Here is a 23,411-nt window from a genome sequence, read left to right on the forward strand (position 1 = left end):
AACTATATTTATATTTTATATAAAATACCCCTTTAACTACGTTTATATTTTATATAAAATACTACTATAACTATATTTATATTTTATATAAAATACCACTATAACTACATTTATATTTTATATAAAATACCCCTATTGCTACATTTATATTGTATATAAAATACCCCTTTAACTACATTTATATTTTATAAAAAATACCACTATAACTACATTTATATTTTATATAAAATGCCCCTATAGCTACATTTATATTGTATATAAAATACCCCCATAACTACATTTATATTTAAGATAAAATACCCCCATAACTACATTCATATTTTAAATAAAATACCCCCATAACTACATTTATATGTTGAATAAAATACCCCCATAACTACATTTATATTTAAGATAAAATACCCCCATAACTACATTTATATATCATATAAAATACCACTATAACTACATTTATATTTGATATAAAATACCACTATAACTACATTTATATTGTATATAAAATACCCCCATAACTACATTTATATTTAAGATAAAAATACCCCCATAACTACATTTATATTTAAGATAAAATACCCCCATAACTACATTTATATATCATATAAAATACCACTATAACTACATTTATATTAAATATGAAATATCCCCATAACTATGTTTACATTTTATATAAAATAGCCCCCAAATAAAAAGAAAATCAATAGAAACATTAAGCGCTGAAGAAAAGTGTTGAACAGCAAATTCAAATCGGCCAAAAAAACTCATCCTTTTCCCGAAGTTGTTACTCAAAACCGCGAAGAAGTAGAACTGCGACGTGCATCTGCTTTAAGAGTCCTGACTGAAACTGATTCACTGTGTGGTCAGTTCCACAATTGTCAACCCGTGCCACTTTGAAGGGATTATACACCAGAAATAAATACATTTCACCCAAATATTTGCAATTTCATTCGACATTACACTTCGATGGACTCTTGCAACTGGAGAATCGTAACATGTCGCAACAGCTTCTTCTCGAATGCAAAAGAAAAAAATCATGGTCTACTCACAGATTCTTGGACCTTCTCTTCTTCTTCTTCCCGTCGGAGCCGACCTCGCAGCTACAGGGGGATCCGGAGCTGAGCTGAGGGGAGAGGAAGGAGAGGACACACTGCATCATCCGGCGTCGACTCTCTGAAGGCGCCTCGTGGCTTCCAAAGTAACGGTAAACTCGGTAACACTCGGGACCAGTCGCTGAAGGTATTAATCCATGGCAGCGGTTCTTCAGAGTAATCCCTGCTGGACCCGTGTGTTCCGAGGGAAGCTCCACATGTTGATAAACAGCGTATTTGAGAAGACAGAGTGTGAACGACTACAGCTGTTTTCGTTGGCCTCCAACTGTGCCCTTGGATTTAAGTGTTGAGGCGAGAGCCCCCCCACCCCCGGGTTTCACGTTACACTTTCTGCGGACCCTCGGCTGTGATTGGACGTAAAAAAAAAAAAAGAAAAAAAAAAAAGGGGGAAGTTGCTGGAGGGTGGGGAAAGGGGTCAATCTCTGCTAATCTGATGGCCTGAAACCAGACCATTGTATGTGAGCCGGGTCGCTAAATGAGAGCCATTGTGCTCGACAGGAACACGGGAGTTGTTGAGACCCTCGGTGCTGGACACAGCTGCGAACACATGCTGTGTGGTGTTCTGGCACGCCGGGCATTGTGGGAACTGATGTCGGGAATGTCGATTATTACACTTGCAAATGCCTCTGGAAAAGGTTGGTGTTCTATGGCTAAGAAATGGTGGAACAGAGCCGAACTCTTGGGGTGCAGGATATTTTAATATATTTATTTAGGGGGTCGTGGGGGGGACCTATCCCAGTTTCTTTGGTCGAGAGGCGGGGGACACCCTGGACAGGATGCCAGTCTGTCACAGGACACACAAAGACACACAACCATTCAAACACACACACACTCATACCTATGGACAATCAACCCCAAGTTCCTGATGAACCTCTGTATGTTTTTGGACTGTGGGAGGAAACCGGAGTACCCGGAGTAAACTGTTAGTGGTAGTTCGCCCCCGTGCAACCACATTTGAATAGTTAGTTTTTAAATAGAATGTTTACCTGCACATAAACAAAGAAGCTTAATAATGTGAATTAAAGTCAAAGGTACTTTTTTTCTTTGAAAAATATTTCGTATTTTCCTTTTTTTTGTTAATTGTGTTTAACGTGCATCAACTTAAAGGATATTAAAGGCCTCGACAAATATTTATATTAAGAAAATTTCCTCCAGAATTTTACAGAATTTATAAAAAGGTATAAATTATGAGTCACGAGAAGAAAAAAACACATTTTAATCACAATTAATTTATTTCAAAATGTGAGATTTCCAAGTTTCTTATTTAATCTATTAGCAGCCCTTCTATCTAGAAAACTATCTATGACACTAAGTATGAATCTAATTGTAAAATTGTCATTCATTGAAAAAAGTATGTGTTTGTAGAAGTCAGTTTTACTGTTATAAAGACAATATCAATTCCTTATCTTATCTTAAACACTGGCATCTTTGATGCCATGATATCAATGTGAACATTAATCCACTTTGATTCTCGTTAAAATTCCTCGGAGGGCCAAAATTTGGCCCCTGCATGAAGTCTACTCCTCCTTATGAAATATGTACTGTGTAAAATGAAAAAAATATATTTGACACAAAGTTTGAAAAACTATCAAAAAGATCACAGCATTAAACCTGAAACCAGTTGTAAGAGTTTAGTGAGTATGAACTTCAAGAAGAAGATTTTCATGAGTCTCTATGAGTTTTCAACTAATACCGCATATTGTTTAATAGTTTAATAAGTACAATACTCAGCAGCCAAACTTTTTTTTACCTCATAGAATCTGACGTTTTGAGACTTTTGAATTTTTTTTCAATCATCAACCTTTTCTTTTTTGGTTTGTTAGGATCTACAGACTTTAAATTTGACCAATCATATGAGAGTTTTAGGTAACATACAATAATCTATGTAAAAACATAAAAATGTAAGTCCAAAAACAAAAAGATTGGATTTGGATGAAAATATGATTATTTATCGTAGTAAAACAAGTTGAAATACGTAGAACTCTCCTCCTGAACATGATGTATAGTTTGACTTTGAGCCGAAAAATCTGAGACATAAATTTTGCCGACATCTCTGAGACCATAAATCCAGATCTACGCTCCTCTAATGACGCCAAACAACTGTTTTTGCATGTTCTTCATCTCCAACAGTAACTCATTTAACTGTAAATATTCCTTAAGAACACACAGTTGTCGCTCAGTCGTCCTAAGGTAACGGCCCCGGAGTGACTCGTTGCGTTGCTATCAGCAGGCGGTCACTCCCCGGACCATAAAAAAAAACCTTTTAACCCCGGCTCGACTCAAACCAACTACAGCTGTCGTCTCTCACCAGTGAGGACGCTCCAGACTTTTATGGTCACGTCTGCTGCTGCGACCGAGCCAAACTATTGGAGCGCAGGACATTTTAATAGATGTTTTCTAACTGATAAACTGATCATAAAACAAAACAAAACTTAACTAAGTAAATAAGACCATATATTAAAATATAATTTGACATGATGTCTAGGATTTCACTTTATTTGTTTGTAACTTCATGAGAAATAAGGTCATGTCATGAGAATATTAAGCCGTAACTAAACTTTTATGTCTAAAACATGAACCGACATATGGCTTGAGTAATATCCTGCTTTACTTTCTTATCATTTTTGCTGACTCCGATCGAAATAAACATGATTTAACGAAAACCATCTGGAACCAAGTGCATCATAAATGTGGGGGAAATGTTTGCTACGTGAGGAAAATACTCTGAGATACTTGGATCGTTCTTCTAAAGTTAAATTCAAAGAGATTAATTCCACATCAAGGTGATTCGTGATGCATTTCAAGTCGTGATGAGTTGACGAGGCTTCTTGAAACAGCCGACTAGATGGCGCTTTATAATCTTTGGTTCTGCTGGTATCTTCTCGTTTAGACTATTGTAACAGTTTATTTCCATGTCTAAACCAGAAGGATCTGTCTCGCCTGCGGTTAATACAAAACTCTGCAGCGAGAATTCTGAGCCGCTCTAGTAGAAGAACTCACATTTCTCCGATCCTTAAAACTTTTAAATTAATATTTCTAAAACCTTGAAAAATACAAAAATAATTATCGGGCTAAATTGTTTGCGCCAAAGTGCTACAAATTATATTCATCAATACATATAGATTGTTTATGTTTTTTTTACAAAAGTAAATAAGTAAGTCATTTATATTTATAGAGCTCTTTTCCAGACCAGGGTCACAAAGCGCTTAAACACTCAAAACTACTGAAATAAAATATATATTTAAAGGTTCAAGATAACACTGAGACAAACAAAGGAGTTCCAGAAAATCAAGGAAAATCCTGCACGCATAAAAATGTCTTAAGATGTTTCTTGAAGGAGTCAGTAGATCATCAAACACAGAGATCGTTCCAAATCTTAAGAGCAACAGCCTGGAAGGATTTCTCTCCTCTGGTCCTGAAGCGTGTTCAGGAACCATCAGTAGATTCTGATCCACAGACCTCAGAGCCCGAGCTGGGGTGTAAGTCTGGATCAGAATCTACTGATGGAAGGTCTGACCATGAATAGATCTGAAAGTAAGAACCAGAATCTTAAAGTTTATTTAAAGAAATTTTAAAGAAACTGGCAGCCAGTGAAGAGTTTTAACGATCGCAGAAATGTGAGTTCTTCTACTAGAGCAGGTCAGAATTCTCACTGCAGAGTTTTGTATTAACTGCAGGCGAGACAGATTCTTCTTGTTAAGACAAGAAAATAAACTGTTACAATAGTAACAATAAAGTCTAGAGATTTTTCTCGGTTAAAGGAAACAGTTTTTTCATTGTTTTACTAGGGACATGTCTTTATCAAATACATCACCCAGGTTTCTCAGGCTCAGTTTGGTTAAGTCGCCCAAGTACTGACTCAACCCTGGAACCTTATCATCGGGCGCGATAACCAAAGTTTCAGTTTTGTCCACATTTAGCATTTAGCTCCAAAGTGTTTTCACTCATGTATTCACTCAGTGCTGCAGAAGAGAGTTGTTTTTTAAGGTAAAGCTAATTTGGAGACTTATGAAATAACTGAACTTAACTTATAAAAGAATCATATTCAGACTAAGATCAATCTCGCTCACACTTTAAGACTACTGATGGATCTACTGACTCCTTTAAGAAACATCTTAAGACGTTTCTATTTGTTCAGGCTTTTCCTTGATTTTCTGGAACTCCTGTGTTGTTCTCAGTATTATCTTGATCTTTAAAATATATACTTTATTGAATATTGTTTTGTTTGTTTAAGCGCTTTGTGACCCTGGTCTGGAAAAGCGCTATATAAATAAATATTACATTCTTGAGTCTCGTAATAGATTATTCCGTACGATATTAATCTTGTAATAAAGCACTTTGTACAACTTTAATCTCGAGGTAAATGTATTTTATATGACTTTAATCTCATAATAAAGAATTTTGTACAACCTTAAACTCGTAATAAATGCATTTTCGTACGACTTTAATCCCGTAATAAAGTATTTTGTACGAGCTTAATCTAGTAATACATTTATTTTATAATCTCATACTCTTACTTACTTCACCTGCAGTTTTGAGTCAAATCTGAGCGAACGGATTGAGTGACACGACATCTCTTACATCACACACTACAAAACTGATGTTTGAAAAAAAAAAAGCACAAATTCACATAACAACCTGAAAGCATTTGTCAAATTGCGGTAACACCATTGTGAGTCTCGTATACAGGATGTTCTTCTTCTGGGTCTTCAAAAGTGGTAACCATGACAACTCGTCTTTGAGAAATCCGTTCCTTTGCTTTTGTGCGATGATATAATATGTTACACGGAGCGCAGCGATGCGTGAGTCCTCGGCTCGACCTGCTTTCACCTGAGCGACGGCGGGAAAGATGTGTTGAGTAACAAGTGTGTTATGAAATAGTAATGTGGCTGGAGGAGGTTCGGAGACTCGGGGACACCTCGTCAGGAAAACAACGTCGGCTTTTACTTCTTTAAAGGTCGTCGTGTTCGAAACTGTTCCCAACATGTGTGCCGGCGTTTGTCCGAAGTGTGTCGAGGTGGATCACGACACGACAAAAGATGGATGAAATACAAGAGCAAACTAAAATTCTCGACTCAGACGACTGTCGAGTATGAGAAGTCTGTCCCTAAATGCTGTCTTTGAAAAATCAACAAAATCTACAACGTATTAAGGCCTTTTAAATCATTTTTATTTTATTTCATTACGAGATTAAAGTTGTATAAAATACTAGAGTCGTAGGTAATCACTTTTATCATATGAAAATACTTTATAAAGAAATTAAAGTCGTACAAAAATGCATTTATTACGAGATTATGGTCATAAAAAATACTTTCTTATGAGATTTAAGTCATAGGAAAATCATTTATTACGATATATAAAAGTTATTACGATATTAGAGTCATATAAAATGCATTTATTACGAGATTATGGTCATAAAAAATACTTTCTTATGAGATTTAAGTCATAGGAAAATCATTCAATACGATATATAAAAGTTATTACGATATTAGAGTCATATAAAATACATTTATTACGAGATTCTGATATACATTTATTGCGAGATTTAAATCGTACAAAATATATATATATATATATATATATAACGGGATTAGAGTTGTATAAAATACATTTATTATGAGATTATAAAATACATTTATTGCGAGATTAAAGTCGTACAAAATATATATAAATTACAAGATTAGATTTGTATAAAATAAATTTATAACTAGATTAAGCTGCCTCCAATGCAGAGAAGTTAAAGGCCCAAAACTATTGTACAGGTCAGGTGAGGTCGTAGCAGCAGGGTGTGTTAGCAAAGGTCACGTCAGTGATCCGAGGAGGTGTGAAGGGGAACAAAGGAGCGCCCCCCGAACCTCTTCTCTCAAGCTTGTGTTGCAACAGCTTCAAATAGCTCCGGACTATCAGGTCTACAAATGGTGCCTTTGTTGATAAGCGGGGGGGATTGTCGAATGTCCAGGTCAGGCTTTGCTCTGTGGATGGCCGGCGTATCAGCACGACAAGTTCATTCACACCACGATGTCATGTTCCAGCTGGACATGATCCACACGGAGCTGCAGGAGCGGAATGTGTCGGTCGCGCCGCAGCATTAGCAGGTGTTTAATACTGCTGCGTATGTGGAGAACATATCTGAGCGACACCAGAGCTTCATCCTTATCTGGCCGTGTTACGCCACGCCAGGACGGTTACTATACCATAAATCGTGATACTGCAGTAACAAAGATATATGTGTAGTATTGTCGAATAATTGACTCTGGTGTTGCAGAATTTACAGACCACATGACTCTTGACGAAGTCGTAACTGCTTTCATTTGTTTTCAAACCAAAATATGTCCAAACATCAGCTTTAAAAAGCCGCTGGAGTCACTGTATCCTCTCGTCCTCAGTTGTAACTGCTTTCATTTGTTTTCAAACCAAAATATGTCCAAACATCAGCTTTAAAAAGCTCCTGGAGTCAACTGTATCCTCTCATCCTTAGTTGTAACTGCTTTCCTTTATTTGTTTTTCAAACCAAAATATGTCCAAACATCAGCTTGAAAAAGCTGCTGGAGTCAACTGTATCCTCTCGTCCTCAGTTGTTACTGCTCTCATTTGTTTTCAAACCAAAATATGTCCAAACATCAGCTTTTAAAAGCCACTGGAGTCACTGTATCCTCTCATCCTCAGTTGTAACTGCTTTCATTTGTTTTCAAACCAAAATATGTCCAAACATCAGCTTTAAAAAGCCGCTGGAGTCACTGTATCCTCTCGTCCTCAGTTGTTACTGCTTTCATTTGTTTTCAAACCAAAATATGTCCAAACATCAGCTTTAAAAAGCTCCTGGAGTCAACTGTATCCTCTCATCCTCAGTTGTTATTGCTTTCATTTGTTTTCAAACCAAAATATGTCCAAACATCAGCTTTAAAAAGCTGCTGGAGTCAACTGTATCCTCTCGTCCATAGTTGTAACTGCTTTCATTTGTTTTTTCAAACCAAAATATGTCCAAACATCAGCTTTTAAAAGCTCCTGGAGTCAACTGTATCCTCTCGTCCTCAGTTGTAAGTGCTTTCATTTGTTTTCAAACCAAAATATGTCCAAACATCAGCTTTTAAAAGCTGCTGGAGTCAACTGTATCCTCTCGTCCTCAGTTGTAACTGCTTTCATTTGTTTTTTTTAAACCAAAATATGTCCAAACATCAGCTTTTAAAAGCTGCTGGAGTCAACTGTATCCTCTCGTCCTCAGTTGTAACTGCTTTCATTTGCTTTTTTTAAACCAAAATATGTCCAAACATCAGCTTTTAAAATCTCCTGGAGTCAACTGTATCCTCTCGTCCTCAGTTGTAAGTGCTTTCATTTGTTTTCAAACCAAAATATGTCCAAACATCAGCTTTAAAAAGCTGCTGGAGTCAACTGTATCCTCTCGTCCTCAGTTGTAACTGCTTTCATTTGCTTTTTTAAACCAAAATATGTCCAAACATCAGCTTTAAAAAGCTGCTGGAGTCAACTGTATCCTCTCGTCCTCAGTTGTAACTGCTTTCATTTGCTTTTTTAAACCAAAATATGTCCAAACATCAGCTTTAAAAAGCTGCTGGAGTCAACTGTATCCTCTCGTCCTCAGTTGTAACTGCTTTCATTTGCTTTTTTAAACCAAAATATGTCCAAACATCAGCTTTAAAAAGCTGCTGGAGTCAACTGTATCCTCTCGTCCTCAGTTGTAACTGCTTTCATTTGTTTTTTTAAACCAAAATATGTCCAAACATCAGCTTTAAAAGCTGCTGGGGTCAACTGTATCCTCTCGTCCTCAGTTGTTACTGCTTTCATTTGTTTTTTCAAACCAAAATATGTCCAAACATCAGCTTTAAAAAGCCACTGGAGTCAACTGTATCCTCTCGTCCTCAGTTGTTACTGCTTTCATTTGTTTTCAAACCAAAATATGTCCAAACATCAGCTTTAAAAAGCCACTGGAGTCAACTGTATCCTCTCGTCCTCAGTTGTTACTGCTTTCATTTGTTTTCAAACCAAAATATGTCAAAACATCAGCTTTAAAAAGCTCCTGGAGTAAACTGTATCCTCTCGTCCTCAGTTGTTACTGCTTTCATTTGTTTTCAAACCAAAATATGTCCAAACATCAGCTTTAAAAAGCCGCTGGAGTCAACCGTATCCTCTCGTCCTCAGTTGTAACTGCTTTCATTTGTTTTCAAACCAAAATATGTCAAAACATCCGCTTTTAAAAGCTGCTGGAGTCAACGGTATCCTCTCGTCCTCAGTTGTAACTGCTTTTATTTGTTTTTTCAAACCAAAATATGTCCAAACATCAGCTTTAAAAAGCTGCTGGAGTCAACTGTATCCTCTCGTCCTCAGTTGTTACTGCTTTCATTTGTTTTCAAACCAAAATATGTCCAAACATCAGCTTTTAAAAGCTGCTGGAGTCAACTGTATCCTCTCGTCCTCAGTTGTAACTGCTTTCATTTGTTTTTTCAAACCGAAATATGTCAGAACATCAGCTTTAAAAATCTGCCGGAGTCCACTGTATCCTCTCCCGGGGGAAGACGTAATGACTGCCATCTAGTGGCTGGAAGTTTAATTGCAACAGAAAAATGAACAAACACTGTGAATATGTATATGTTAATTGTAAATAAAATCAAGGTTTTTCAAACAAAAACATAAAAGAAAGTTCTTTGGCGATACCACCGAGGGGCGACTTCTGGTTTTAAAAACTAAAGTTAGAGTGGAGATGCAAAAAGCTGCTGTTCATCAATTGTCCACTTGAGGCTGGCAGAAGGAAGTCACGTACAAACCCAGCCAAAAATACACAAAAACAAGACTTTTCCGACCTATGTACCATTTCTGTCCGTTCTACTATTTCAGTCACTTCTTCTGTGATAACGTAACACAACAAACACAAACTAATTTCAAAATTCTTTTTCCACGTGTGAACAAAACTTCAACTGAGGGATTTGAAGGAGATCTTTGTTAATCAGATCATATTCCGTCGTCACGACACGTGAATTTCAACACAATAAACTTTCCGGGCTACATGTGACGACGCCCCTGATTTGCTGAAACGTCTTTCGCAAAAAAACATTTCACTTGTTAATGTGTAATGCAACATAGTAGTGACTAATGGGGATTATCAAAAAAGGTGTTCTTATTGCAAAAGGAAATCATGTTGAAATGTATCCATTATTACACATAAATTAAAAAAGGTGGCATGTGACACATTAGCCGTCGCCACATGTAGCCCAGACATATTCAGTTGACGTCTTTTGTTTATGTTGATGTGTTGATGAAGCATCGTGAAACAGCTGCTGAGGTATCAAGACCAGTAGATGTCACTCTACGTTTAAAACCGATGCCAGCTTTCATTTAATTAGTAGATAATAAAGCAAAGAGTGACATCTAGTGGCCTTTTAAGACACTGTATCGTGACACATTATCAACTGATTCATGAAGCCTCATCAACCCATCACCAGTTTGTGACCAAAGGAGAAAGAACAAGCATAGATCTGTCCTTTTTTTCTCTTGGCTCAGCTCTTTCTACACCATAACCGACTGACGCAGAGACCTCTTGACAAAAGATGATTCAGTCACCCCTCACTTGTGAACAATGTCTGTCCATCTCATCTCTAATCTGGTCCTGAAGTACAACCTATTCCTTTCTTTGATTTTTTTTTTTTTTTTAATTATCTTTGATTATTATTTCCTTCCTTGATTTTCTGAGACTCTTGCGACTGTCTCTGTGGTGTCTTGACCTTTTAAGTATTTATTTTATTGAGTATTTTTTGATTGTTTAAGCGCTTTTTGACCCTGGTCTTGAAAAGTGCTCTATAAATACTAATTACTTACTTACTTACTTTCCCTTAAAAATAAAAAAAAAACATCGATTTAAGAGGCTAAAAGAAAAACTAGTCAGTTGCCAAGAGATTTTTCCCCCCCAAGTCCTAACTCCGCCCAGCAGGGGGCAGTATGCACGGAAGTAGAAGAAAAACAACAGGTGCTTAAAACCATGGTTCATCAAAGTTGTTAACTTTTTTTTTTGTTCGTCCAAATACCACATCAACAAAAATAATCAGCATTAAAAGCTGCTGGAGTTGACTGTATCCTCTCGTCCTCAGTCATCTCGTGGGAAGACGTGATAACTTCCAAATGACTGTTTTCTTTGTCTTATTGAAAACCCTTTTAAAAGATTGACATTTTTGCACTTTAAATATTAGGTATTATAAGAAAAACTAACTTTTACACTTGATTATATCGCACACAAACGTTCGAGTGCCAACACACACTAAACAATAAGTAACAGGCACACAATTATGTCTTCAGGGTCTTTTCTCTCTAAAAATAACCTGTTTAATATGTGTTTGTGTGTGTGTGTGTGTGTGTGTGTGTGTGTGTGTGTTTGCACAAGGCTCATTGAAAACATGTGAAAAGAATCTAGGGGCCGATGGCTCGGCGCCCCCCGAGGGCCCCGGGGTGCTGACGTCTCCTCCAGGTTAATGGTCTGGAGAAGCAGATGACGGTCTTCACCGGACTACATGTGTGTGACACACGTGTCTCGGCTTCACATCTGCATGCACACAAAACACGCACACACGTGACGGCAACATACAACACGGTCGTCGGGAGGGTTCGAATCCCTCGAGCGATTCCTGTTCGGATCGACGAACACGGTTCAGAAACGTTCTGGACCTCAGACTTCAAGTTCTCCAGCGAAAACCCCCAGAGGGTCCAGAATCAACGCCGGGCTTTTGTGTGTTTTTAAACTTCGGAGCCGTTCAAACCCCCGACTTCCCGCATCATCCCCCCCCCCCCCCACTTCCTTCCTTTTCATTCACATTTCTTTTATTATTTTAAAAACAGATTCATAAACCGGGTCAGAACCATGTCCCGGAGATAAGACGACGAAGCTTCCTCACATTGTTCAGCGTCAGCTGCTCCACTAGCGTTTTAAACAACTTTATACAGATTTTTATCGCAAACCGGTTGTTTTGATTTAAGAAAAAAGTTTTTAATTGACTTATGTTTCTAGACTGATGTGAGAAACGGGAAGAAATTTCGACAAAAAACGACCACGAAAAGGACTCGTTAAATCTGGTAAAGAGAGAGATATGTGGGAAAGCTCTGCTCTGAAGCTCTGCTGGATGTCACAGCTCTTATATAATCGTTTGTCTTTAATCCCTGATGCAAAGTACAAAAGAGTCGGATCCAAAAAAAAGAAAAAACCTATTCGCTCGTAACGATTAGTCGTACAAAATACAAATATTACGAGATTAGAGTTGTATAAAATACATTTATTACGAGATTAAGGTCGTACAAAATACTCTATTATCAGATTAAAGTCATATAAAATACATTTCTTGCGAGATTAAGTCGTACAAAATATATATTTTACGAGAGTAGAGTTGTATAAAATGTTAAAAATAAACTTTGCTTAGTGAGTGATTCCATTTGTGTGATTGAGTTTAATAAATCAACAATAAACACATTTGATTTGCTTTTGAATCAAATTTTTTACCATAGTTAATTTATGGTCTATATTTAAATAAAGTGTATTTTTTTACTGAAAATTAATTTTATCTTAATTCATTTTTATGTTGCAATTTAGCTTGTGGTCGCTAGGTGGCAGCAGTCATTGCGTCCTCCGCAACTAAAGGAACAATAAAATCCATTGAGATTTCAGGGATGACTGGGGACGAGAGGATACAGTCCACTAATACAGCTTTTAAAGCTGATGTTTGGACATATTTTGGTTTAAGAACAAATGAAAGTAGTTCAGCTTCGTCAAGAGTCATGTGGTCTGTAAATTCTTCAACACCAGAGTCAAGTACTTGACAATAATAACAAATATATACTCAGTATCGCAATATATCGTACTGTTAAACTCAATTTTAAAAACGAATATTCAACAAGTCTGAAGGCTCACATTTACTTCCATACTATGTTGTTTTTAGTTGAGTTCTCCCAGATAACCTAAACAAAATAATGGTTTTAAAAAAGTAATTTGTTCAAACACATGAGAAAATGTATCTTTTCTGCTGGAGTTTAACTGAAACACAAACTCCTCTGAGGATCTGAATCAAAAGGAAAGATCTCCAACAGAAACAGCAGCGATCAGTAGGACTCGCCGACTATAAAGTCTGCTGCGAAAACACAAGACACAAACAAACCAAGACGAAGAATTCCTTGTGTGTGTTTTTTTGAGCGAACATAAGCCGTTTTATTTATTACATTGTTAGGAGGTCAAGACGGAGACAAAGGATTATGATTTGTTTGCACACACAAAAAAAAGGTCCAAAAATATCCAGGCATATCCGAATATAAACCCAGTGACCGACAGGACAGGATACTGAGTCATTCCTCACTCAGACTGCATCAGGAATTCTCATTTTAAAACAGATTCCCTGCATCTGGATTGGTCAGATGGTGCCTCTCAAGAGATGGACTTCCTTCCACCGCACTCATCGCCACCGGATCTTCTCAAACAATAGTCCGGCGTCACTTCTCAGATGTTCCGTCGGGGGGGAATCATCACGGTCCTGGAAACGTTTATTAAAACGTCGCGGGCATTTTATGACCAACGCTGACCTTTATGTTGGGAATCTTTTTTTTTTTTTTACGAGGGGGTATCTGTGACTTCTTTCCAAATCCAGCGTCCAGGACCGAGGCTGGCAATTACGCCGTTAACAGGCTACGAGAGAGAGGCTGCGAATAAACACATGTGCTGGCGTCTCATCACACCTCATGCAACGACTTGAACTGTTCGTGGACTCGAATGACTCGAGTCACGATTCGACGGAAGTACGAACTCCCGACTCAGTCCAGTGTCGGAGAAAACAAGTTTTTTTAAAGAAATAAAAAAACAGTCGAGTGACAACGTTTGCTACGTCAAGTCGTATTTTCATATTCTGACCTATAAAAACTGTAAAACTAAGGAATTAACAGGACTTTGATACTTCCTTTGATACTTCCTCTGATACTTCCTTTGATACTTCCTCTGATACTTCCTCTGATACTTCCTTTGATACTTCCTCTGATACTTCCTTTGATACTTCCTCTGATACTTCCTCTGATACTTCCTCTGATACTTCCTTTGATACTTCCTCTGATACTTCCTTTGATACTTCCTTTGATACTTCCTCTGATACTTCCTTTGATACTTCCTCTGATACTTCCTCTGATAATTCCTCTAAAACGTCCTTTGATACTTCCTTTGATACTTCCTTTGATACTTCCTCTGATACTTCCTCTGATACTTCCTCTGATACTTCCTCTGATAATTCCTCTAAAACTTCCTTTGATACTTCCTTTGATACTTCCTCTGATACTTCCTTTGATACTTCCTCTGATACTTCCTCTGATACTTCCTTTGATACTTCCTCTGATACTTCCTCTGATACTTCCTCTGATACTTAATATTAATATATAATTAATATAATTATAATTAAAATAAAAAGATTTTTCATTTTTGTGTTGCAATTTAACTTCTGGCCGCTAGATGGCCTTACGTCATATAAAGGAACAATGAGATCCCGTCGATTACTGAGGACGAGAGGATACAGTTTGGACATATTTCCATTTCAAAAACAATGAGAGCTACTAATTACACCCTCCGCCACTAAAGGTACAATTAATTCATGCAAAAACCATGTGATGACTGAGGACAAGAGGATACAGTCGACATATTTTGGTTTCAAAATAAATGAAAGCAGTTACACCTTTGTCAAGAGTCATGTATGGTCTGTAAATTATGCAACACCAGAGTCAAGTAGTCGACAATACTACACTTGTTCCTACAGTATCACAATATATCGTATTGTTGCCTCTATTTCGCGAAACGTAACGTAGCGCCGTGTTCTTGCTTGTACACAGTCCTAGCGACAACTGGATATTTTCTGAGCTCAGTACATGAAATTCTCAACTTAAAAACTACTATAGGTTACTTTAAAATAGACGCTCAAAGTGAAAAAGAGCAAACAGTGCCATCTAGTGGGCTCTGAAAACATAGACGATGCTTCATCACTACATAGAACACACACACCAACATGTGCCAACACACAACATATTCTGAAACTGAACTACAACAGCGATGAGAAAACACCAGATGAAAAACTATTTAAAAACACATGATGTATCTCTGGCCTTGAGGTACAAACCACACGAGCAACAATAGACTCCACTTTGCAGAAGTGCAGTTCGGAGAAGAGTTGAAATGAAGCGACAGACTTTGAAGAGCAAAGGAAGGAATGTTACAAATGAGATTCGAACCACAGTTCGCCGGGAACGATGCATGTCACGCGTGTGCTGTTATGCATGTAAAGGTCGTATGAAGATGAAGAAGCTTCTATTTGTAGATCCTCAGTCATGAGGAAACACCTGTTTGTTTGTTTACCAGTTAAGTTTAGTTTCACGGTCACGGTAAACACATGTTACGTAACGCATGACATGTTCAACAAATAGTCGTTAAACTACATACATGACACTTTTTTAAATGTGTGCTTTATTTAAAATGCTTAGCTCTGTTTATAGAATTATAAAATATACATTGAGAAGCAAAAATTACATTTTAATTTTAATACATTTTGAATGAAAACACATTTTTATTATTATTATTATTATTGTTTATGTAACTGTTGATTTGTATGATTTAAGTATTAGAAAATTTAAATTTTATTTGATAAATATCATCTTCTATCTATTTTATTATTTGTTTTAAAACGATCATTTGCCAATATTTAGGTGTATAAGGTGAAACTTAATTTGTGATTTATTCATTCTAAATATAATTCTGGCATTTAATTAAAACGTCTTATCGTTACTTACTTGAGACAATAAAATAAAAAAAATATATAATACTTTATATGATTTAAGATCTATTAAGAAAAAAAGCATCTCAAGAAAAAATATATTTTATAACCAAAATGATATTAATAATAATAATAATTTTCCAATACTTTAATGAGAATCAAAAATACATCTAAATTGAACTCGTAACGCTGGATTTCTTGTGATATTATGAATTTAAAATATATAATTTCGTCATTCAGTTAATACTTAAATTAAAAAATAAATGGGAAGGAAAATATTTGTCTGTGACTAAAAGTAAAAGTTTAATTAAGTCTCTGATCTTTGCACTGATGGCCTCACATTTGTCACAGAGGTAAGATTCAAATCTCTGCCTTGTGTGTACTTGTGTGTGTACTTGTGTGTGTACTTGTGTGTGTGTCACACTCTTGTCTATGTGTCACAGCTCCGTCTCGCTCAAGGTCAAGTCCTGATGCCGACCACGGATCCGTGGTGCAGATGCAGAACGAGGCGTTCCTTGTTATCTCCGGTCCGAACCGTCTTCACCCACGAGCCGCGAGACTGGAACAGAAAAAGACTCTCGACAGAGACGAGCCGAAGCGACTCCTAAAATGGGAAGTTTGTTTTCGGACCAGGCAGCCGAGCAGAAAACTATTTATTAGAGATGAACAGATTGTGGAGGAGCCTCCATGTTCTACTTTGAATCACGTTTTTGCATCGGATCCCGACTCGTTGGTCACGTGGCTTCCAAACACTGGAAGAATTTGCTGTTAAATAAAAGGTGAGAAAGAACATATGGTGGGTTTTTGTTACAGGAAATACATCTAATGCGGACAAACGCTTGTTTTTCAAAATAAAAGCGATCTTTCTACTGTTTTAACAAAACTTTTGAGCAAACTAACCCCATCAGAAGTGACCATTACGTTTTTAACTATTCAATACATGTTGAGCCTCCTTGTACTCTTTATACACTTTTTGTACACGCTCAAAAACCTACACAAATTTAAAAAAATGAATGGTGACCTGAACGGCAACCGTAATGCTTGGCCGCCCAGCCAACCAATCACACCCGTCGATCACTTCACTTATGATAAGGAATACAATACTGTATTATTGTACGGACCAATGAGCCGTTACTTAAGATATCAGAGTGTAGAAAGGCATCATGGGAGTTCACTGTTTTGGCACCATAAGTAAGGTCGTAATTAGTGTCTCCAAATTAGTTCTGTGGTTATATTGAAGTTCATCTGCTGTTAAAATGAACCACATGTTTGTATACATACATATAAATACACTGTATATATATACATTTACTGTATATAGATATATAAAATATGAAGTATTTAAGACTGTAGTACCGTGTTGAAAAATAAAAAATCCGCATGTTGAACCACAACATGGTATACCGAAATACTACAAAGTTTAAATTTGTGTTTTTTAATGTTAATACTGATACTTCTACTACTATCAATACTACTTCCACTACTTCTAACTACATCCACTACCACTACTATCATTGCTACTACCACTTCTACTAACTAAAACCACTTTGTGTTTTTTAATATTAACGTACATCATCTCATTTTTCATAACAACTGTTTATTGAACTACTACTTTCTTGTTTTATTGTATTTTTTGTTTGTCGTTATTTCGTTTCATCATTTAATTTATATATTATTATTGTGCACTTTAGGTTTAATCTATTCTTCCTGTGAACTCAACACAAATGTCTTTAATGTAGGACAAATAAAGGAATTGCGTTAAAAGTTGTATAGCATATATATATATATATAATATATATATGTATATATTATATATATATAATATATACATATATATGTCAAAGTACAGATTGGAATCTGGTAGGATCTGGAGTCCTACTAGCACAGATTTGAATTGACATATGTATATAAATATATATATATATATTTACGGGTCTGGTTCGGCCTCCATCCTGAGACACATGCGGTTCATACTGTACGACGTCTATATCCGTGCGTTTGTACTTCACAGATAAAGTTACTGCGTATATTTGAGTCTCAGGATAAAAATCACTATTCCTACAGTTTCCATGTTGCATAACATGAATCTATCTAACGTAACTATTTCCAAATCATTTCAAGAAGGTTTATGTTGTTGCTCTTAATATATCGTCCATGAAACCAATGCCAGATGCTGCCAAAAAGGTTGCTATGGCAACCATCAAACACAACATAACATGGTGCATATCATGGAGGGGAAAAAGAAGGGTGTGTGGGGGGTTAGAAGGGTCTGGATCTTCTCCAGTTTAGGTTAAATGTTTACGTGTCAGGAGACTTGCGTCTTCCACACTCGACGGAGATGAATCCACGGGACAGGAACACAACATGGACGTCTGAGACGCTGATGCTGAGAAAACCTTCAGCGTTTGCCAGGAAGTCGTGTGACTTTTTTTCTTTTTACCATCAGCGTCCCGCATCCCACGCCAGCGAACCTGCACCAGCGGCTCCAGTGAAGCCGTCCAGAGAGAGTGACGGTGTTTGGTTCGTTCCACTCACACTTGGATCCACAGACGCTGTCAGCACAGACGTCAGGAGTCGTCGGAAATACAAAACCATTACGCGGCAGAATTTAGGATAAAAACCATCTTCAGAAAAAAGTAGAAACCAGTAATAAAGATTCAAACTGATAAAAAAGGTTGAAGCACGTACTTAAAAAAACAGCACATCAACAATGATATCAACAACAATAATAACACCACTAATACTAATACTACCGATAAATTAAAACATTAAATTACTACTTCTCTGCTTGTCACCCATTTATTTTGCTGCATTAAATGTTATTAGTTGAGCGATAAATTAAATTAAAAAAAATATAATATTGAATACATTTAATAAATATTAAATATTTTTTCAGAAAAAATATGTAGACATATTTCTCTGAGTAAAAGGTAAACTACTACCACTACCACTATAACTAACTACTACCACTACGACTAACTACTACCACACCACTACTACTAATACTGCCACTACCACTATTACTTACTACTACCACTACCACTAACTACTACCACTACTACTATCTACTACCACTACCACCACTACTAACTACTACCACTACTACTAACTACTACCACTACTACTAATACTACCACTACCACTATTACTTACTACTACCACTACCACTACTACTACTAACTACTACCACTACTACTACCACTACTACTATCTATTACCACTACCACCACTACTAACTACTACCACTACTACTAACTACTACCACTACCACCACTACTACTAATACTACCACTACCACTATTACTTACTACTACCACCACCACTACTAACTACTACCACTACCATTAATACTACCACTACCACTATTACTTACTACTACCACTACCACTACTAACTACTACCACTACTACTATCTACTACCACTACCACCACTACTAACTACTACCACTACTACTAACTACTACCACTAATACTAACTACTACCAAACCACTACTACTACTACTACCACTATTGACTATAGATATTTTTTCTATCTCACCATTTCTCGTACAAACTTTAGAATCATTCATTGAATAGTTATGAATCGTTTCCTGCTCATTTCAATGTAAACGACTCAATTTCCCGCCGGCAAAAAATCGCAAGTGTGCGCTTTGCCCTGTGACAGAAAAACTATCAAAGCTACAAAAGACTCAAATCCCTTGTTGATAGTTTGGACTTTTATCTACATTTTATAGTGTGAATGGTGTTTCTGCGTGAACGTATGTCAGAGCAGGAGATGTTTGAAAAAACGTTGTAGATTTGTGACTTTTTTAACCTCGTCCCATTCATTCTTTACAGGAAGTTTATCGCAGTTTAAATGTATATACTGGTGAGAAAAATACTATCAGTGAGATCCAGCCACACATTTGATTCATGGTGAGCAGAGTCATCTGATAATCACATCAGACTGTCAGTCTAGCTAAACTTCTCCGTCTACGGCACTGATTTTTTAGAAACTTTCTCAAAGTGTTTTCACTTCACTCTCCATTGAGGACTTAACAAATATAATCTAATCTCATTTACTTGGACAAAAAACAACTCTCGCTTCATAAACATTTAGCTTTATATATAGAAAAAATTATTTCGAAAATTATTATGATTATGATTTATACGAAAAAACATTTTTCATAGAAAACCAGGAATTTTCTGAATATAAATACATTACTGTGTACTTAAACGTAGTCAAAGTAAATAAACTATTTTTGAAGTCATACTAATGTGTTTATGTAAGTGTGTCTTAAATAGATGTTGGACTCTATTGTATCATCAGTGTTGGTTTGTAAAAAAAACTTTTTTAATAATGATATTTACATTAGAAAATAATCTTAAGTGGTTTTTTTTCTGAAGATTAAATCTTGTTTACCATAACCACAACCACTCTGCTGTGATAGGTCAAACATCGAGGTTCGTCAGCGCACGTCATCAATCCCGGAAGTCTCCACCTCCAAGGCACTCGTTGTATAAACAAAGCGGGGCGTGATTACAGCTGGCTGGAGGAGGAGTAAAGCCATTATTACGTCACAACGGACTACGCTCTCGTAACCTCTCGTTCGCCAAGATTTCAGACGAACTTTATAAAGTAATAAGTTAAAAACATGGTCATGATGAGAGACTTACTGCATCTTGGAGAGAAATACTTTTATGAGTATGTGAGTGAGGAGAGTTGGAGTTTAATGTTGGTTAATCTTTAATCATCAGCTGTTTCTGAGATTCAACGACGGTTCAAACATCTAAACGTTGTGTTCTGCAAATGTCTCCACTTCTGTTTTTTTAGGACAGAACATTTGTGTTTATTCCCCAAAAACTCCTGGGTGGCTGGACGCTGTTGACCAAACCCCCTGAAAAGCTTGTCCAGTTGCACGAGTAAATATTTATGCGTTACCCTTTTTAGCATTCCCTGCCTGGCCTGCATCGATTTGAACCCTGCAGACCTTCACGGCCAAACAGAGCAGAACACACACTGACCTGAGAGTCTATCGAGTGGCACCGACTCTGCCTCCAAACAACACTTGAAAAAAAGGTTGAAAACAGCGGCAGAGATTCATGAAGTGTTTCCATGAGCGTCTGATTCGGTGAAACTATTATTAGCCGCGGTAGCTCAATATCAACAAGTGGTCCGAGCTACGATCGCTAAGTTTAGATAAAGGTGGACGCACAATAGTGTTGTGGGTCCTCGTGGACGACTCTTGTGTACTTCAGCTTGAGTACAAAATGTTTGGGTTACACTAATGCATGTGCCAAGAATAGTAGGTTTATATTCTGGTTACTGTTTATCTTTCTTATCGCAGCGCGTTACGACATCTTTGTGCAGAACACTCCAAACAAACGGTGTTTCTTCCTCGACGTTCGCTTCTACGCAGACGACAACTACATGTACGCGGTTAAATCAACAGTCAAGATGGTTGGTGTCGACGTGTTCAAACACAAACTTCACACAGGAAGTTAAATTCACGGTGATGCGGTTGAAGTTTTCACCTTCGTTTCTACATGGGAAAACTAGAAAAGTACTAAGGTAAGGTAAGGTAAAGTAAGGTAAAACTTTATTGATCCCTCAGGAGGTCTCCTTCGGGAAATTGTTTTTTACCAATAGCCAGCAATTTTTCATAAACAATAAAAAATAATACATAAAAAATAAAATAAGAAGAAGAACATAAAGAGAAGAACAAGATGACACAATCTAAGTCTAAAGATAAAGATCTAAAGATAAAGATCTAAAGATGGACTGGAGACGGTGCAGACCTCTGCCAAGCAGCTCATTTTTTAACTGCAAAACCACCAAGTAGGTAGTTGCACTTCAAAGTTATCGAAGCGAATTATGTATGAATCGATTGAAACTTACATAACATTGAGGAAAAGATAACCTATTTTCACAGTTATTTTCGTACAGATCTACTTTGTGGGTTCAGCTAGTTCTTGTGTGCGACTTCGATGACTTGTACGAGTAGTCGCTGGTTTTCTTTCGACAGAATGAAGTTCTGCAAGTCACACAGCTCAGTCTGGGTCTAATGTCAGTGGAGGATCAGAACGGTTCAACGTCTCTTCATCGAATTAAAGGCATTCAAAAAAAAAATAATTGAAAAATGATCAGATCTTTAACAAAAGTAATCAACTCAATTTTACTTTATTTAATTTTTGTCTTCTTCTAGTTTAAATGATCGTCTCTTCCTCTACATTTTTTGTATAGTTCTGTCACTTTTTGACAGTTTCTCTTGATCGACTATTAAACCAGTTGCTTGCAGTGTTCAGTATGAACGGCCCTTTAAGGAATGGATGAACTGAATCAGGGGCCAAAACCTTCAGGCAGACCAACATGTGTGGCCAAACAAATTGTGTATTTACCCAACAAGAAGCAGGAGTCGGATTGTATCTGTAAATGCTTTGAGGCTCAATGCATTCTGTGGCAGCAGGACTGGAAAGTTTTTCCCTGAAAATGTAATTACACTTCTCTGGCAGTAGAGGGAGCCAGAAAAGAGCATCAAGTCAAGTTCAAAAAAAGAAACCTTCAATACCTTCTGAGATCCTGATGGAACTCCAGGAAACCACCACAACTATACTACTACTACTATCAATACCACTTCCACTACCATTACCACTACTACTAACTACTACCACTACCACTACCAGTACTGATACTACTACTACTACCACTACCAGTACTGATACTACTACTACTACTACCACTACCAGTACAGATACTACTACTACTACTACCACTACCAGTACTGATACTACTACCACTACCACTACCACTACTACCACTTCTACTACTACTACCACTACCACTTCTGCCACTACCACTACTACTACTACCACTTCTACTTCTACTACCACTACCACTACCACTACTACCACTTCTACTACCACTACCACTACCACTACTACTACTACCACTACCACTACTACTACTACCACTTCTACTACCACTACCACTACTACTACTACCACTACCACTACCACTACCACTACTACCACTTCTACTACCACTACCACTACTACTACTACCACTTCTACTACCACTACCACTACCACTACTACCACTTCTACTACCACTACCACTACCACTACTACTACTACCACTACCACTACTACCACTTCTACTACTACTACCACTACTAATACTTCTACCACTACTAATACTACTACCACTACTACTAATTACTACCACTATTACTAATTACTACCACTACTATGTACTACTACCACTACCACTACTACTACCATTACTACTACTACCGCTACCACTACTACCACTACCACTAACTACTGCTACTAACTACTACCACTACTACCACTCACTACTACCACTACTACTACCACCAACACCACCACTACCACTACTACTACTAACTACTACCACTACAAATACCACTACTACTAACTACTACTACTACAACTACCACTGCCATTACTACTACTACTACTACTACTACCACTACCCCTATTACTACCACTTCTAACAATAATAATATTATATTTAATTTAAAG

At 37.0% G+C, this 23,411-nt stretch overlaps 1 protein-coding gene across 1 annotated transcript in view; it reads right to left on the bottom strand.

The window, feature by feature from the left end:
* The window catches only part of rgs3a (regulator of G protein signaling 3a), a 197,069-nt gene that overhangs the window by 21,339 nt on the left and 152,319 nt on the right, over positions 1–23,411 (bottom strand). The window contains exon 20 of the mRNA XM_087790739.1: positions 1,044–1,117. Coding sequence (XP_087646865.1) covers positions 1,044–1,117 — 74 coding nt within the window. The remainder of the gene's footprint in view (positions 1–1,043; positions 1,118–23,411) is intronic.

This window comes from Callionymus lyra, chromosome 5 (assembly GCF_982586985.1).
Source record: "Callionymus lyra chromosome 5, fCalLyr1.hap1.1, whole genome shotgun sequence".
Classification (NCBI taxonomy): Eukaryota; Metazoa; Chordata; class Actinopteri; order Syngnathiformes; family Callionymidae; genus Callionymus; species Callionymus lyra.